Consider the following 20,491-nt stretch of genomic DNA (forward strand, 5'->3'; position numbering starts at 1 on the left):
TTATCCTTCTATAGTCCCACCCATGTTAAATTTCCCTTGACCCGTATATCGTCCCAGGTGTTTTGTAATAGTAATTCCCCTTGTCCATATAAATCTTGTCCGTGAATTGTCCCACGGTGCTTTGTAATGGTAATTCCCATTGTCCGTGAATCACCGTGAAAAGCTATAATGCTTAGTGGGGCGGGATATATCACTTTATGTAACACCTGGCAGAGTGGGACATATACTTTTATATAACGCCTAGCGGAGCGGGACATACAACTTTATATAATGCCTTGTGGACATTGTTGCCAAAGTCTAGTACCTTGACATCATCATTCTTATTGTCCCTATACAAACCAAACCTATGTTAAATTCCCATTGTCCCTAGAGTGGATATAAAATTTCCCATGTAAAATTCCCATTGTCCCCAGAGTGGATATAAAATTCCCATTGTCCCCATATTGGATATAAAATTCCCCATGTTAAATTCCCCTTGAGGCTTGAGTGGATATACCCCTATTTAACATCAAGGTCCCATTGAGGCTAGTGTGCCCCAGTCCCATGTTGCTATATTCAATTCCCCATTCACTCCATGTTAAACTTCCCAATGTTAAATTCCCCAAAAGGCTAAAGTACAAACACCCAAATTTTTCTAACCTTATTCTGGTATAAGGTAAGACACCCTAGTCTTGTATATGATTATACTTTCTAACCTTATTATAAGGTAAGACAACCTAGTCTTGTATATGATTATACTTTCTAGCCTTATTGTATAAGGTAAGACACCCTAGTCTTATATATGATTATCCTTTCTATCCTTATTCTGGTATCAGGTAAGGCAACCAAGTCTTCTATTAACTTAACAATTGACATTCTAACTTTTCTGTTAAGACTTTTTAACTGTATTGTTTGATATAAGTTAATATGCTTAATTATTATAATTGTTTATATACAGATTATACATTATATCATTATAATATTTTTTCAAATATATAACAAACACCATTTTTACAATTATATTTATTTATTAATGTGTAACAAATTTCAAACCAATAACATGTGACTTTTTACTTCCAATTAAATGTGGCTAATACTGTCTATTTATAAAGATTTCAATTGAATGTACTTTGAAATATGTATAATGAAAAATAAAAGACACAATTACACACACACACACACACACACACACACACATTCTTTATTTCCAAAAGGACAAATCACTTTTTGAACATTTAAATATGTAAAAAGGTTGTCAGGAATAACTGGATTAAATTTATTGTATCATTAGGCCTAGTCCAGTGGGTAAAAATCCCACAAGGGTAATAGAAAAAGCAATTACTCTTATTAAACACATTTATACCAACCTACCAGACAATGTGGCTTGTGTTGATATAACAAATGTTGGTCTTAGTGACCACTATCCTACTGTTTTGACAAGAAAGGTTAAATACAAGAGAAATAATAAAAATCTACACAAAACTATCACTTACAGATTGTTCAAATTTTTTTAATGAAGTAAAACTTCTCAGTGACTTACATGGATTATGATCCAAAATTTGATTGACATATAGAATAAAATCCGAGTTTGAGGATGTACTTACTAGTGAATTTAGTCTCTAAGCATGCACCACTTAAAGTACATATAGTAAGAAATGAACTCCAACCTAGTTTGATTACTACTGAAATCAAAGATGCTATGAAAATTAAATACCTAATCAAGGTTATTGGAAATTATGCATACCGGTATTATACATTAAGGAGACCAAAAATTACAGCTATGATTAAAAAAGCTATATGAAAATAATATTATCAATCATTGCTTTAAAAACAAAAATCATCACAAACTTCATTTGGAAGTTCTTCAATGAACACACTGGAAGAACACAGAAAGATCAGACAAATGAAATTCACTCTTCTTCTGGTAAATGTCACCATAGTCACTGACAACACTACCATTGCAAATGTTTTCAATCAATTTTAACCAACATTTACCACAAATCTAAAATATCCAGTGATATAAAACATCTTTAATGAACTTAAAAGTTCTGCAGCAGCTAATTCTCTAAGGAGGAATGTTATTCTCTACCCACCATGTTTACAAAAATTGTATTACAAAATGTCTCTGTGAAACTGATACCAAGAAGCTAAAAGACTTGATCAAATTTGTCCATGACTCATTAAATCATCTGTCTCTACTATTTTAGATAGCAGAACATTCAGAATAAATTTAATTATTTCAATCTCATCTCTCCGCAAAATATTTACAACTGCAAAAGTAATTTCATTTCACAAATGTGGTTATAAGGATGATGGCCAGTCTCAGTGTTACCAAAATTGTCAACATTGATTGAAAAATATGTCCAAGACTCAATCATGTCATATTTTACCAAACACTTGCTGTTACACCCTATTCAATCAGGCTTTAGACAGAAACATTCATAAGAGACTGTCTTGATCTCCCTAACTAATAAATGTCTTCAAGCACTTGACCAATGTACAATAATAGGATCTGTATTAGCAGATATCAAGAAAGCTTTTGACATTCTGTAGTTCTTAACAGAGTTGGGAGGTTATTAAGTGTATAGGTCTATAGTCTATGTGCATGGATCGGTGTTTTCTTTATTAGTTCATTTCACACAACATTTATAATTTTATATCTGTATAAGTTATTTGTCAGGTCTTTGTCATTAAATGTAGCCAAGAGTATATAATTTGTTTCACATGAAGTTTTTACAACTAGTTACGTGGTTATAACTACATGTAAATATGCTGACCTTAAAATATATTGCACTATGCATGCATATAGGATATAATTGACCATGGAACGAATTAGCATAATACCAAAATGCTTGACATTGTATGCATGTGTGTTTTTGTCTTTCTCGAAATGTTTTTGTATTGTATGTTATCAAAGATGGATTGAGGATATGTTTCTATGTTTTTTTTATATATTTCTTGTTGTTTTTTTTTTTGACTTAGAACACCTAAGTCAGGCACAGCATAAGATACCATGGGTTTCTTTTTTTAACGTAGTTCTGAGTGGGTTGACACCTTGACTGAGACGACTGGTCTGAGATGATTATACATATCATAAAACTTAAGGTTAACAAAACAGCTAGATTTCTCTGTCACATGGTTGAGAAATATAGATAAACAGCATATTCCATATATGTTTATGCACAATGTGTAATGAAGTTTGAAATAGCGTAATGATTACGACACAAGTATATACTTATACATACAAATTTAACACTTTCTTGACCTAATATTTTTAAATGTTAATGAATGATCAAAATTTGAAGATTTACGTGTTCTTGTTCCATCTAATTTATATTAGTAAGTATCATATTCCTCTACTTTCTCTTTAATTTTTTTGGGTAAATGCCCTGATGGTGTAAGATTGAATCCCCAACACCATATCTGGGCTGGTGACACATCTTCTGTCCATACTATTCTTTTTCCCCTCTCCCCAGTAGCTCTGATTGTACAAGGTCACCAGCTGCCACTCATAGATCCCTTGTACCACTTTATTTTTAGTTGACTTTCCGAAATATCAATAACCTGGCCTAACTGAGGCCATTCACCCGCATATTTTGGTAGGTCCAGAAGTACCATGTCATCCAACTGAATCGGCTGCATACACAATTTGAACTTGCTTTGTTTCCCAATGACAACCTGAAATTTTGGTATATCGTAAAATCTTAATTTCACACTTGAGAAAATTATTGTACATAATTGGAATCGAAAATAAAATTGATATACTGCTACATTAATTATACCTGCAAATTAGTTGTTCAAATGAGTAAATTTAGTTATTTTGCTGCACACTTTATGATTTATATGTGCATCAAACATTTAACAACATTAATAAAACAAAAGACAACCTTTGTTTCGTTTACTATCAAAATACACTTACATAGTCTTTCAATAAAAGATCTGTTTTTTTAAATTAAACATAATTTGCCTAATAATAATGTTATTATACTTATAGCATTGTCCTTTTGTGTGAACATACTTAGACTTTTCTTAGTTTTATGACTGACAATATTACCTCATAAAAGTTAATTGTATTAGTAGAAACCGTTATAATACTTACAGGAGGAATACATGCATCTTCATCTACAAATTCAAAAACACTGGTAGGCAACTCTTCCTCTACGTTTTGGATTTCTCCTGCAAGGAAAATAATTGATGCATAAAAATATCTGGAATTGATGATATTATTAAGATTTAATACAAAATAAACTATTCTCTTAACAGACATCAGCACTGCTTTAAACGCGTTATTATAGTTGATGTTTTTTCTCTTGAATTATTTTGGAAAGAGAAACCACCAATGTCATTTTTTCCTTTGCTCTTTTCCTAAGAGCATTTGAATCTGTTACTAGTACAATGAGTCCTTTTAACTCTGCTTTTTCTGCCTTCTGAACAGAGAAAACATGTAGGCTGGCAATTCAGCTTTAAGACGTAGCTTTTTGTCTTTAAGTTCTTCCACGTAATCCATGGCTCACTCCTGTTTCTTTCCTTTTCTGATTTTCTCCTCTTCTGCTTTCTTCTTATCCAGATAGGCATGGTACTTATGTCTTGCATAGGAGGCATATGTCATCATTTCATTGCTAATGATGATTTCCAAAGGTCCACCTGCTTTTCTCATTGTGTCAATGATTAGCCTTTGAGCTCTGAGACTTTCTCTGCTGAGGTCCTCAACATTTACCTGTTTGTTGACAGAAAATCCTTCACCACTGTTCTCCATGTGACAGCAACAACATTTTCTGGAGAACATTCCAAAGATCAATGTATTCCTTTCTTTTGGAAAGGACAGAATAAAACACTTCATCAAGGCTGTCATCTGTTCTATTGAAGCATTTCAAGGGATGATTGTCCGATTGGGTAACTTCATCCATTAATTTTCTATGCTGAGTCAATATTAAATCACATAGGAACTCTACTTCTCTTCCTGCCTCACACATAAATCATAACAGTATTTAGTTACTGTGTTCTAATTTGCATCTTACCTTTGGCATGACTTGTAAGAGCTCCTTCTCCATCGAAGCCAAGTTGATAGTCTTTTTACACAATGTACCAAACGCCTTTGGTTTACAAGTTTTATTATTTTCAGCAATACATGTACCTTGTTTTTCTCTTCTTCAAGCCAGATATCATTGAAAGAGCAAAGACCTGACATTCTTAAACAGAAGGTGAAACAAAACCGATGATGTAAACTGACTGAACAAATTTTGAATCTTCGAGCGTGTGTTACTTTCGTACACTATCTACAGAGAATGAGCACTTGTTCAATGTAACCAAAATTCAATTGGCTGAACAGTCCTTTTTAAAAACAAATCGTGAATTAGTGTAATGAACATTTTGATTGGCCAAAGCTGATGAGCTCGTCCAATCAAAAGAAAGAAGCCAGTAAAACCGACTACATCTGAATCTAACTAGTTATGGTGCTGACTTCTTTGATGAATGGTATAACCGGCTTGCTTTGGATGGCCAAACAAATGTTTGCTTGTTATTGTGGCAGTAATGAAACTAAAAGAAAGAAACCAAGAAAACGCGCCTAAAGTCTGACCATACATCCCTATTTGTTTGTACCCTGCTACCGACTTCAATAACGAAAACGTTTAATGTGATAAAAAAAGCACAGAACTATGTCAATTGAATCATTGATTTATAATTTATAACCTGACTGACTTTGACCAGAATGGCGCTAATACTGGCATCTCCTGCACATTTCATGCTTAACAGACTTTCCATATTAACATGGCGCCATATTGCATACACTACGGGCTACTTTATTTCCATCAGACAACATAATGACGCAGTTCATCCTATTCGGCAACTGCCGGATAATTCCGTAAATTACCATAATATTGAGAGTTTGGAATTATATCCTTTTGCACAAATGAACATAGAAATTAAACTGCATGTTAAATCCATGTGAAAGGCAAATTTTTTGTTGTCATTCTTTACCTTTGCTTGATTCGAATTTGTAAATATCAGAAGCAGACAACACATGTATGTACATCTGTAGTCGGGGGCCCGAGTGGCCGAGTGGTCTAAAGCACTCTCTGTTACGGATCACTGCCATCTCACCTCTGTCTGCATGGGTTCGAGTCTCAGATTCGGCTAATGTAGGTATGTGAGAAAGCTTGCCAGTAGCTTCTCATGGGTCGGTGGTTCTTTCCGGGGTTTTCCTGGGTTCTTCCTCCACCATTAATACTGGCCACCATGTATAGCCTATTGTGTGCTGAAAAATGGCGTCAAACCCTAACACAACAACAACAACAACATCTGTAGTCATGTACACACCACTTTACTGAAAATGGACTTATTCAGGAACTGGAAATGGATCTCAAGCATGTCCGTCTTACTCTATTATACTGAAAACTTCCGTTAAACATGAAACGCGCAGATTATGATGGTGTTAGGGCCACTCTACTCACATTCAGGTTAGAAATTATATATCAGTGAATGAATTGATTAAGTTCCTTGCAGTTTTTATCAAATTAAAGGTTTCCATTATTGAAATCGGTAGTGAGTACAAACAAACAGAATGGTATAGTCAGACTATACATCTGAATCTAACAAACTTGGACAATTTTATTTGTGATTATGGAAGAAAATATATAAAAAAAGCCTTTATTTCAATTTTCAAAGACTTTTTAAAGACCTCAGTGTAATCTGCTTGATTTTCCCAAACTTTCAAGGCCTTGAAAATGCTAACTCATTTTTCCCAAACTCACAAAGACCATATGAACCCTGATTATATCTGAGTTGTCGTCCATCATTTGATCGATCGATTTTCAAGCCAACAATTTCTTTTCCAACCATGTCTTTTTTTTTAAAATTTCATTACACATGTGTGCTCTAACCATTTCCTGTTTTGGTGAAGAAGTACACAAATATTTGTGATGTATAACACATGTTTCTAGAGACACTACACACATACATAGTAGATATTTGTGCTGATATTTACTATGACAGAATTCAGTGGCTGAAAGACCCTTTGATGTACATGTTGCTAATATAAGAGTACATCAAAAGAACATGATGCAATAGCTTGACAGCAGGTTCAAAGACTTTGACTGAGGCTTGGTGGGAAAATGTACTGATATTTACAGTGATTGAATTCAGAGGCAAAAAGACCCAGAGATGTACATGTGGTCATTTATAAGAGTACATCAAATAAACAACTTCATCTTTAGCTTTCATTATTGTGTTCATTTCTGAATGAAGTGGAATAAGCAGTGCATGTGACCTCAGAATCAAGATATATTGAGACTTAGACAGAATGCCACTCACAAATTTGGATAAGTGTTTTGGGGTTAAATGGCAAATTGATGGAGATTGTAATGAGTTCAGAAGAGTGCTAAAGTTCTTAGAACTGATAGTTCGGATGGGACAGTAGCTAAGTGTAGGAAAGCGTGTGATGCCTAGCTTAGTGTTTGGAATATGTCCTTACTTGGAATCTGGATTGACAAAATTCAGTCTTATTCTGATGGACAAACAAGAGCTATGTCAGTGTTATTAAGAATGTAGAAATGAAACTCAGTGGCAAGCAATAGTTCTTGTAATTTTCATAGTTTTTTTGAAGGGGACTGCAACTTTTGCTGGTGGAACTCCTACTTTTACCAAAATGGGAGTCCTGGACTCATAGTTTTAAAATCCTAGCGAGACCTCTGGCACCTTTCCCAGCCTAAAATTGACATATCTTCGGATATTAACAGACCGCAAGAACAAATTTAAAGACCAAGTAATGTGTCCTACCTTAAATATTTTCAGCATGTTTTTATGTTTTCTAATTTCATGGTGTTTGTTTTTTGTAATCATATCATTATGTTTTTTTTATTTTATGTTATATGTATTGTCTAATGCTGTAAAGTGCTTTGAGCTTCTAAAGATTAGGCACTATACAAAGACCTCTTTATTATTATTATTTTATGAAAATTTTTACAATGGTCCCTCTGCTGATCATGCACTGAAGGGAGCAACCATTTCAGTTTCTAAGCAGTGGATACATGATGGAAAACTATTGCATTGTTTTGATTTTTAATATTAAAAAAGACAATATGACAATCTTTGCACCAATAAATTAAATGGCCAGTCCCCTTACAGTATATTTGCAGTCAAAACTGAACTAGTTCATAGTTGTGAAAATGTATATTCAGCCTCGTAACTGTGCCACTAATGCTTAAGGACAAAACACATAGTTAAGTTCATTGTTTTCAGTTTTTTTGTTTGGGTTTTAATTGAACAGAAGTAGCTGTTATCTGGAATTTAAATGTCCATACCTCTGTAGGTTACTTTTCATTTTTAAACAGTTGGATAAATTTACATTGTTAAAGATAAAGCTTGACATGGCTTGGCTAATATCAAGTCAGTGCGTTTCTACATGTAATGAATATAAAAGATTTGTTAAATTATGTTTTATTGTCCAAATACATAACTGAAATAATGAATACCGATTCATGAAATAGTATCCAAGTGTAAATCACTCAACACCTCTCAATGTTTCCATCGGTGGTCTTCATTCGTTGGCTAATGACAATCAGTAAAGAGGACCATCCCTAGAAAATGGATATGCCATCGGCATGCTGATCAAGGCACGGTGATGACTTGAAGATATTTATCATTCAATCATAAAGTAAAAGTTGAAGGGATGACACATACATCGAGTTAGAAAAAAAATCACTCCAGCGATACTATATAAGGACATTGGTTTTAAAAACCCATATGGGTTAATTTAAATATTTTGGTTAATAATCCATCTCTTAGCCAAAAGTAGATTAAAGAGGAAAGGCAATAGGCAATCCTGTGAATGTTTTAATATATGAGTGGGATTTCAGTACATGGCTTTGAATTACCAGAATCTATGAAATTCTGTGCTTTAATCAGTTGGTTTATTTCAGACAGGGTGTCCTCATGTGAACATTTCAATATCCACCCTGATGAAATATTTTATTACATGCTTTACATGTAAATGGATTATCTCTTTTATGTATCCTCATATGCAATATTAGTTCTTAACTTTTAACTGTTTACTACATGCTTCACACTTTAATGGTTTAACTCCAGTATGTCCTCTTCCGCTGACCCTTGACATCCAAATAAAGACCCTTGACATCCAAATAAAGACCCATTACATTCTAATAAAGACCCTTGACATCCAAATAAAGACCCATTACATCTGAATAAAGACCCTTGACATCCAAATAAAGACCCATTACATCCGAATAAAGACCCTTGACATCCAAATAAAGACCCATTACATCTGAATAAAGACCCTTGACATCCAAATAAAGACCCATTACATCTGAATAAAGACCCTTTACAGCCAAATAAAGACCCTTTACAGCCTGCTATCCATTGAGACCTTTTATGATACATGTTTTTATTCAAGTATGAGCCCTTATGTGCCGTTTCCAAGCTCCAATGTGGCGAAACCTCCATAATTATATGGGTTTTATCCAGTATGTATCCTCATGTGTTGATTCCGAGCTTCACACTGGCTAAACATTTTATCACACACTCCACATTTACACGATTTATCTCCAGTATGTGTCCTCATGTGCATATTCAGACTTCCAATGTGACTAAACCTTTCATGACATACTTCACACTTAAATATTTTATCAACAGTATATGTATTCATGTGCCCATTCAAAGTTCCACTGAGACTAAACCTTTCATTGCACACTTCACACTTGAATGGTTTTTCTCCAGTATGTATCCTCATGTGTATGTTATACTTCCACTGTGAATAAACCTTTTATCATACACTTCACACTAAATAGATTTTCCTCCAATGTGTGTATTCATGTGCCCATTTAAAGTTGCACTGAAACTAAACCTTTCATTATATACTTCACACTTGATAGATTTCTCCAGTATGTGTCCTCATATGAAACATTAGATTTCCACTCTGACGAAACATTTTATTACATACTTTACATGAAAATGGTTTATCCCCCGTATGTGTCTTCAAGTGCCGATTCAGACTTCCACTGTGAATAAACCTTTTATCACACATTTCACACTTATATGGTTTTTCTCCAGTATGTGTCCTCATGTGCTGACTGAGATTTCCACCATCACTAAACCTTTTATCACATACTTTACACTTGTATGGATTTCCTTCCATATGTATCCTCAAATGCTTATTTAGATATCTACCGAGACTAAACCGTTCGTCACATACTTCACACTTGAATGGCTTTCCTCCTGTATGTGTCCTCATGTGCTGGTTGCAGTTTCCACTTTGGCTAAACCTTTTATCACATACTTCACACTTAAATGGTTTTTCTCCAGTATGTATCCTCACATGCGTACTCAGATTTCCACTTTGTATAAATCTTTTACCACAGACGTCACACTTAAACGGTTTTTCACCAGTATGTGTCTTCATGTGTTCATTAAAAACACCACTGAAAGTAAAACTTTTATTACAAACTTCACACTTGAATGGTTTTTCTCCACTATGTGTCCTCTTGTGCATGTTTAGCCTTATACTGTCAATAAATCTTTTATCACATAATTCACATTTAAATGGCTTTTCTCCAGTATGTGTCCTAATGTGATAAGTTAGATCTGAGCTTTGATTGAACAGTTTATTACATATTTCACACATAGATAGTTTTTCTCCTGTATGTGTCCTCGTGTGCTTCTTCAGACTTCCATTGTGAATAAAACTTTTATCACATAATTCACACTTAAATGGTTTTTCTCCAGTATGTGTCCTTATGTGATATTTTAGATCGGAGCTTTGACTGAACAATTTATTACATACTTCACACTTAAATAGTCTCTCTCCAGTATGTGTCTTCATGTGCTTCTTCAGACTTCCTTTGTGAATAAACCTTTTATCACACACTTCACACTTAAATGGTTTTTCTACAGTATGTGTATTCATGTGCCCATTGAAAGTTATACTGCGAGAAAACCTTTCATCACATAGTTCACGCTTGAATGGTTTTTCTCCAGAAACTTCCATCGTGCGATTATAGAGGAAAACGGATAACACCCTCCCCTATTAGAGCAAGGTAACTAACTCTCGCAGGTCACAATCTGACCCCTTCGATGACACTTTTCTAATGTTGCGACAGTAGCTGCAAGTTTAGTCACCCAGAACTACAGCCCCGCAAAGAAGGCATTCCACACCTTTCCGCCATTATCATTTGAGTACCTTACTGATTTTAAACGGACACAATTTGGCAAAGATTTGTATCTTTTACACTATCAAAGATCAATCACTTCCGGTGTACTACTACACTGAATATGAATATGTGCCATTATGGACATACACAACGAATATTGAAAAGTAAGAACAATTCAAATTAAAATTTAAATAAGTTTATTTTCTTTATGGGTCTTTTAAAAGATAAAAGTTGGTACAGTTTTACAACTAATCTGTTCAGTTATATTGTCGAGGTCGTGAAGAAAAAAAAAACAACAAGCGATAGCTCAAAATGCATAGACTGGTCGCCTGGGAACAGGTCAAAACAGGAACGTACCTAAACCGAAACCTACCTAACAAAAAAAAAACCAAAAAAAAAACCCACAAAAACAACAACAACAGCAAAAATCCTGCTCAAATTAAAGCAAGACCCAACAGGCTGAGGTTCGGACATTTACTGTTTTAGTTTTATGTTGAAAGCTCTCAGTAAGTTGTGAATAAGCATTGATATTTTTAGATTGTTTGAACGTTGCAGAAAAAAAATTTATTGACTGATGAAACAATATCATGGCCTTTGAAATTTCCTTTGACATTGACAGTCCTATAAATAATTCATTTCTGAATAACAACACAGTATTCTGTCACACGGGTCATGTAAGCGTTCAACGCCGGTTATTTTTGGGGATCCTGATACATCCCATATTTCTTTAGAACGTCATTATTTACTCGCATTGCCCACTGTAATGTCACAACGAAAGCTTCACGTGTTGATATAATGTGACAATTAGACTCGACGTGTTTTTTTTCTTGACCCATTTTAATACCTGGCCACCATCGTAAAAGTCGATAGTGATCGATAATTTTCGTCTGGAAGTTTCTTGATGACAGTTGATATGCATATTATTCAATAATCAGGACTTAAAAGACTTTGGTTACATACAATTAATAGTACATCTTAAAACAACAATTTATATTTAACTTGAGTAAATACGCATACATGTAATTTGAAAATCAAATTTGTTTGTAAGAGATGGAAATATAGAAACATAACATCATGTATACGCGATTCAAAATAATGTGACAATTAACTGTCCATGATAAAAATGACGAAAATGAAGGTGATTTTTTCAAGTGAGTCAGCACATATTTTTAGTTAACTTGTCGGTAAGCGATACATTTGATTAAAGTATGTACTAAATGCATTTTATAGAACTTGGATGCAAGCAAATGCAAGAGCACATAGTGCAAGAAAGTTGTGGGCCAGTGAGCTTTTTATGATAATTAGCATCTCTGCCGAACGTTACATTGGATTTTGGTGGACTGCTGTTGCTTAATGTTTCAAATTCAGCTGATCTGATTAGTCTAAAAGTGCGTAGGAATGCTTGGATTTTAATGCAGCTAAAATATTCAGCCTAGGAGAAAATCAAAAGGCAAGAAATTCCCAAAATATTTCCTTTTGCCAAACTGAAACAAGGAAAAGTGAAAGCATGATTTGTCGAAGAACTGTTGACCCCTTAGTATACAATAGATAGGTACCCAGAAAATGTTGACGAGAACTTGATCTTTCAGATAGTATGTGTCATCAAGTGTACCGCCATAGGTAAACTGGTTTGAGGAGAACTATGCTAGCATTTAGATACTTCTGAACGAGAGACGTTGGTTACAGAAAGCTTGTTTAGAAGACAACACTTCATCATTTAAGAAAGAAACCTTCCAAACCATCAAGAAGACTGACCAAAGCAAATTAAGAGAGCAGCCAGACCTGTAGCTTAGCTATAAGGCAGACGAGGTTTATTCTTACGCAGAGAGGAACTAGTGAGATGGAGAAATTATATGATGTTCTCTCTCTCTCTCTCTCTCTCTCTCTCTCTCTATATATATATATATATATATATATATATATATATGACCCACCGTAATCATAAAAAGTCTCAGTACTGGGATCTGACAGCGTCATGCTGTTCACATACAAAAAAAAACATACTTCATAGATGAGAAGAACACTTCAATAACATCATTAATCAGCAGTCATTTATTATAGAGGTGGCAATAAATCGACTGATCCGAATAGGAATCAACATAATACTTGTTGATCCTCCTGTGATTACTGAAACTGTGAAAGCAATCCAACTGCTCGCAAATGGTAAAATACCCGGAACAGATGCTATATCAGCAGAAGTCTCCAAAGTCAGAGGCTTGAAGATGGCACAAACTGCTACAGAACTCTTCTAGTCCATGCCGACGCAGGGAACTCTACCCCAGGAATACAAGGATGCATTCATCGCCAAATTGTACAAGAGGAAAGGCAATAGGCAATCCTGTGACATCATTTTGGAGCATATCCTTGTTATAAATTACCGGCAAAATACTTAATATAATTCTGCTGAATTATTGTGTGCATTACATTGATCAAGAGTTCCGGCCAGAGAGTCAGAATAGGACGAGAGACAACAGGCATGGAGGTTGCGGTTAGTCAACTCCAGAAGAAATGCCAGAAACAGAATTCCAATTTGAACATTATATTGATCGACCTGACTACAGCCTTGAGCACAGTCAACCGGACGACTATTTCTTGAATGCCAAATCTGAGTATGGCATGCAACATAGTATGCAGCACAATTTCGCTTCAGCTTATGACAATTTCGGTCTCACAATCAATATGAAGACAGTGGTGATGCACCAACTTTCCTCGGAAAGTCTTACACAGGGCCCACCAACATAGTAAATGGCAAAACCCTGGTGGACTTTTACAAGTTTATCTATCTCAGCAGCACACTTTTAAATGCAGTCTATAAACCATTGCCATAATTGCGATGATTAACTATAGCAAGTGTGGCCTTAGGCAGACTACGCGGAAAGGAAACCTCGAGATGTTCAAAGCCATCGTGTTGACGACCTGATGTATGCTTGTGAAACCAGGACAGTGGCTGCCGCCTTACCAATAATCTGATTCATTTTCAAACGGGCTGCCTGAGAAAACTGATGTGGAGAAGATAGCAGGACAGGGTCCCATACACCAAGGTTCTTAAATCGTAGGCATCATATGCATCCACACGTATGCAATCATAGTTGAGATGGGCAGGTTACCTCATTAGGATATCAGAAGAGCGACTACCCAAGAAGATCTTCTATTGCAAGATGAAGGAGGAAAATTAATCTCAAGGTCAAAAGAAGAAACGTTTCAAAGATTCAATGAAGTTAGCCCTGAAACATGTACTAATGGCCCCGTGTCCTGTGAATATTTTGACACGGGGTCTCTCCACCTGGCGTGTTATCGTCCATACCAGAGATGCAGACACTGAATGGTAAAGAAAGAAACTACATCATGTCCTCTATTGTCCAGGCAAACACAAGCGGTATCTCCTGTCAAGCGTGCCACAGACAAAATATATCACAAATTGTACTCACATAAACCAAACTAGTTAAAGTTATGTATATCTTCGAACTATAACGATTAAATACAAATCGAGTATAGTTGTCCACGATGAATACATTGAATTTGAAAGATTCGACGTTTTTTAGAACGTGTTCTTGCCTTTATAAGCTTCTGCGTTTAAGATTTATCAATGTATATAAGTGATGAGTTCTGAACGGTCATGCAAATTTTGCTGAATTCACTGACGGAGTTTTGAAAAGAAAGAAAGAAAGAAAGAAAGAAAGAAAGAAAGAAAGAAAGAAAGAAAAGAAAGAAAGAAAGAAAGAAAAAGAAAGAAAGAAAGAGAGACCTAATGCTGTGACAGCAGCGTTGATAATCCCTCGCATATGCTCAAATATGATCTCGTCAAGGGCCAGATGAAAATCAATCGTTGCAACCATCCTGGTGCACCAAAACTCACCACAGCGCAGCTCTGAATCCTTGCTTTAGCACGCGAAAATGCCCGGTCGCGTGATGTTATGCATTGTTAGGCGTGAGCACATAAGGTGAATGTTTCTAAAGCAATCTAACAATATTTACCAACATGTATACCGCGAAATTATTCTCCGTCAGTTAGTTATACCGTACATTTTCTCGACTGGCGAAATAAAACTCCTGACGCTGTTCCTCAAGGACTCAACTTGTTCGCTAAACACGTCTTGGACAAAACTAAAACGATCGTTTGCGGCATAAACAGATATTTAATAAGTGTATTTATAGGTTAGCATAGAACCGTAAAAGCAATCATCGTATACATCATTTTTCTACGGCAATATTTTCCACAATTTCCTGGTAGTTATAGAAGTGAAGACAAACAATTGACTGCAAGTGAGTGCGCGTCTTGTACTTGACCCTGATGAGTCGGGGCAAGGTCCTTCTATTGAATTTGGTGGCGTGTTGATAAAGAAAATTCGATGTTATTTGTTCGTACCATAATATTTTTCATACAGTCTGCGGGTATGTTCTAAAAGGAGAGATTTTTTCATTTGAATTATCGCAGTTTATGTTGATGAAGGATATAATGTAGGCATTGTTCTTATAATGGTTTATTTTATAGCATAGAAGAACTGTGTTTTTATGATTGTGCTACAGGTTTATTTACACTTGTGAAATCATTTCTGGCGATTCTCGAACCTATCATTACTTTTCTTGACATAAGCCCTGCTGTATATTTTGCCTACATTTTTGATCAATTTTTGTATCCTAATGTTGTTTCTTATTCATTCACGTTTTTACCTTATGGAAGTTTTACGGTTGCAATCAAGTGATATGTAAAAAATTATTTTATCATGTAATATTCTGTGGAAGGAAATAAAGATCTGATGATATAACTTTGCAAGTTTAAAGATTGCTTCGATCAGTGAACAACATACTTTCTTGTCTACAGGGACATGAAATATTTAGGAAATTATAGGTGTCTTAATTAGAAAATATTTCACAATGTTAGCTACGTACGAATAAGACTGTTGGCGTACACATACATGTGACTTCCTTGAGTTTTTACTGACTGTAAATGCTTACATGGACGTTGTCAATGTTTTATATGTTATTATTCTACAGATATACAAAAAAAAAATTCAGATTGGAGAACAAAGCTTATTTCGGAATCAATTCGATATAATAATATTATTTCAGCTATTGTTTACTGTGCACACATAAAGAAAGCTTAATGAATGTTGCAGCCTTATCTATGAATGAAATAAAAATCATGACAGGTCACGACATTCCGTAAGCCCAAAAATCGTTTGTTTCAAAATATTTTTGTCATGACTGGAAATATTTCTAGCGTTGGAAGGCAAAATTATTTTAAATTAGGAAATCGGAAAAAAGCTACTTTTCTTTTAGGCCAGATATTATTAGTATATAACGGTCTTGAACCTCGGCCTTATAAATCTTAACTAAGCGAAAACGGGACGGTTTGACTCTAAAACAACAGCCAACCATTGGTAATTATGCACATTATAGCACAGGCTCATCTTTGTGAGAATTTACATCACAGCAAATGCATGTCGTAGTATGTGACATAAATCACCTTTCTAGTTCATTGGTCCAAACTATGGCTGAACATAGTAATATTGTATCTCTCGATTGACTTCATGATGGCTGAAAATAACAATTAGTGTTTGGTAGTTGATGACAAGTCCTACATTCCTTCAAAATGAGTTCTAAAATAACAAGCTGAATAGAATACTAAGTCTTTCCTGATTGGTATTAACGAATATCACTGTACTACAGCAGAGGACGACAGAAGATAAGAGAACTGGGTAGGGTAATGATGAATTAAACCAAATAATTAAATAATCGAGCAAAAGTGGGGTGATTTTCCTTTGTATCTGCGTTGGATGTACATGTAATCGATGCAATACCATCTACACGTACTATCGTTGACGTCTTGAAGCTGTAACGAGTTGTACACGGTTCCTTTATGCTTTTCTTGGATGTAGCGCACTACGTCATCGGCAGGAGGTAAACCAATCCAATCGATACTTTTCTTCTGCTGGGGTGACGGAGTAACATCTACTAGAATGTACACCATGGTGTATTATTAAATGTTATTTTTTGTTGTTGGGGGGGGGTTGTCGGGTTTATTTTGATAGCCAATGGACGATGTCACTATGGCACATTTTTGTCGGAGATTTATGCCACGGGCTATACCTTTTCCAATCACCGCTTTATATGTGGCTCCGGTGATAGCTCCAGTCGCTACGGCAAGTCCCAACGGAGCAAAAACCGATGCAAATATTTTTTTGGCGCCATTGTCTTCACGAAGGTGATTATTTTGCTGGCAAAAGAAACAAACAATTATGGTTTCAGAACCACATTGTCTCTTTGTGGTACGATTATCTTTTGACTTTAGTTTTTTAGGCAATGTCAATACAGTGATGTTCATTATTCCATTGAGCACGTCCAGCGTCAAGAATCAGTCAGAGGTCAGCAGCACGAAGGACACGTAATCGCCACCAGTATGGCAATAGTCTGCTGAATTTCGATGTCGGAGAGGGAATCTTTGAGACGCTCGGAATGCTTGGAAACATCTATGAGGAAGATGGGATACAAGTTAGCGAAATCTTACAGCGATACCTGCGTGCCCGTATCCACTTATTGGTACTTCTACATGGCTTCAAACAGCATCATGTACTCGCGAGAATACTTTCTGGTTCATACCACGAAATTGCAATCGAGTGCACGCTCTGGATATTGCCTGGAGTTGATGGGAACGTGAATACCAGACATATTGAGATAGTTAAACACGTGCTTGTTTCCCATCTGGTTGTCACGTCGGTCTGACTACTGAAACACCACGAACACATGCCTGGGAAGCTACCAGGATTGGTGGAGACTCTGCACGACGTGGTTATCCCGAGCAGCAGAAAATTGTTTGATGTAAATACGGTATTGCTCAAAGTTAGGTTTTTTGGGGGGTAAATCTGGCCAATGGAGATTATAATTTCGAGCATGTGAGCAGTAGAAAGTGTATTTTTTGGCACCCACAATGAAAGCCACGTCATGGTGAAATGTCCATCTGCCACTCCGTCTGCTTTGTGTATGTACTTGTGGGAGCGTATATTTCCAGAACGAGTGTATGATTCACTCCTCTGAATACCGTACGGATATCCATGCACACTCCGAAGATGTTGCTCAGTGGAAGCATCATGCAGATGTCTTGACCGGAAATGGAGAGAAGGCGTATATTTGTGAATCTTATATTGTATGTAGCATTACGTCCAAAAGCAAGATTGGGCTCTGAAACGCTCTCGAGTAAGTTAAGTAGCATTAGCTACAGCAATCGCTGGAAGCATGCCTGCATTGGCAGCGAATTCAAAACTCACATCAGCTCCAGTGTTTGTATTTCCAAACAACTACATTTTGGTCGTGCACATTAGCATGTAGTCATCGTTGAACATGATCAGATTCAGGATCGTGCTGATTGTACAGTTGATATTGCGTCGACTTGAATAACGACTATCGGTTCTTCTGCAGCGTGACTTGAGATCCTAGTTAATATTCTGCGCCGCAGCCCCGAAAATTTTGTACTATATGGCGGACCTATAGAAAGGCTTTATGTGGAAGCAGAAACACGTCTTCGTCACGCGTCTCGATTGTTTGATGTGTGCTAGCGTTGACATTGTTGATATTCGTATCCTGGTATTCGACGAACTCGTACTCGTTCGTCGAGAGGGGTGTCATCGTTCAGCCTAAGATAATCGAACGTAAACCTCGAATACATGACGTCGCTATTTTATAACAGTGTTACAAAAAATCTCGCGGTCATTAAAATACATTATATTATTTGTCCGAAAATATCTTAAGGATGCGAAAATATCTCACCATAATCTTTTTAATCCATAGCCATACATGATGACGCTAAGAAATGGTGTCTCTCATACACCTACCTTTCTCTCCGGATGCTGTAAATTCTTTTCTGATCTAGCGCTGAGGACCACCGAAGTTTTCTGAAGAGCCTGTTAGGCCTGCTTGGAAAGATCGGACAGCTGAGTTTCGTGCACAATCGCTGTTGGCAACGGTGATGGCGTGGTCGATTGAGGAATGCCTTTGCTGGCTATTTTTTGTGCCGCAGCAGCTCTAGAGGCAGAAGCCGCTCCAGGGGTTTCCGCTTCAGCCACTTTGAGGTCAATCAGAGCTGAATTCGCTGAAATGCCTGGAAGAGCTGCTTGCACAAGGAAAACAGCGTCGATAAACATCCAGCCACGATTTTACGTCATTGAACGTGTGATCGTCTCATAGCTGCTTATTTCATCTGTGAACGTTGTTTTTTGTAGTCCACTATGAAGATTGTTTCAGCACGTGCAGATAATAGGTGATTCTTTCGTTATTGTTTTCGACGACGTTTTCAGACTGATCGGTGAGCCACATGGTGATTTCCGAGATCGTGTACGTGTTCAAGACGGGATAGTAAATGAAGGGATTAAGACGAATAAATGAGCGAGCCTGGGAGAGAGTTAATCGACGTCGAATAAATCACGTTGCAGGCTGAACCGATCGAGAATAACGATTCCTGAGCGATTGAGCTGTTGATGAGGAGCTTGTTCACGTCGGTGATATTGACAGGAATACTTCCTTGGAGTACTCCATTTCCATCTAAGACAGACCTGTGCTAAAACCGAGGATGGATCCGATCGAATTTAGAATGTCATATCTTGCACAATAACCTCTCGATAGCGAAATTCTGGTACTCAGCGTGGAGTAATTGGGATTTATTTTGATGTTCGCAGAGGTGTGTCCATTATCGATAATCAGCCTGGAAATTTCCGTGCCGATGTCAGTGATGTTGTAGCCATCAGGTGACATTTTTTTAAAGTTAAACTTAGGTCAAGTACGAAAATAGATTGTTGTTTATGGTGTCGTTAAAGAAGCTGTTCCATATTTCGGCGGAGAGCAGCGCGATCTCGCACTACGACTGTCGGTCTACTTTCAGTGGTGATTGATATCGCACCGTGGAAAAGACCGAACATGAGTCGAACAACAACGTGATATCATTAAGAGCCATGTCGATGTAAGCTGTTTGCTACTAAATCAAGTCCTCGTACAAAATCTTGTATTGGTGTGGCGTCACCGGCATAGTATCCGGAAGATGGCTGAGGATCTCTACCATCTCGTTATCGATTTCCACTCCGATATTCCCCATTTGTTTTGACGCGATCAGCAATTTTAACCGCTAGACAATCTCGGCTGGATTGTGGTTGTAGTCGATGCCTTGTTCATTCATTGTCTTTTCCTCTTCTCCTTGTTTCTTTTTCTCTTGATGGCGTTGTTCTTCCAGCACATAAGAACGGTTGATTCTCTCGATTTCTTTGGCAAGTTTCTTATTTGTAGTTTCTCCCGCTTTTCTAAGTGAGGATTGAAAAGTCTCTGAAGCAGTTTCTTCTTCCTCTGCCTCTGGATCCGTTGACTCT

At 36.5% G+C, this 20,491-nt stretch overlaps 1 protein-coding gene across 3 annotated transcripts; it reads right to left on the minus strand.

Annotated features, from left to right (window-relative positions):
* Window positions 1-987: 987 nt before the first annotated feature.
* Window positions 988-11,256, minus strand: LOC149783741 (uncharacterized). Of its 3 annotated transcripts, none has more exons than XM_089931984.1 (3): window positions 10,775-11,256; window positions 4,079-4,155; window positions 988-3,657 (listed from the first exon to the last, which is right to left on the minus strand). In XM_089931984.1, exons 1-2 carry the CDS (start codon window positions 10,976-10,978, stop codon window positions 4,138-4,140), a joined length of 222 nt encoding a protein of 73 aa, XP_089788110.1. In that variant the 5' UTR covers window positions 10,979-11,256; the 3' UTR covers window positions 988-3,657; window positions 4,079-4,137. The 3 variants fall into 3 exon arrangements, with proteins under 3 accessions (XP_089788110.1, XP_089788109.1, XP_089788108.1); XM_089931983.1 differs by having other exon boundaries at window positions 10,187-11,255; XM_089931982.1 differs by having other exon boundaries at window positions 8,451-11,253.
* Window positions 11,257-20,491: the final 9,235 nt, after the last annotated feature.

The sequence above is a fragment of the Sinohyriopsis cumingii genome, chromosome 14 (assembly GCF_028554795.1).
Source record: "Sinohyriopsis cumingii isolate HCF-2022 chromosome 14, ASM2855479v2, whole genome shotgun sequence".
NCBI lineage: Eukaryota > Metazoa > Mollusca > Bivalvia > Unionida > Unionidae > Sinohyriopsis > Sinohyriopsis cumingii.

Excerpts from the sequence above, each read along its gene's own strand:
- LOC149783741 (XM_089931982.1), bottom strand. The coding sequence starts at position 10,978 with ATGGAAGTTTCTGGAGAAAAACCATTCAAGCGTGAACTATGTGATGAA.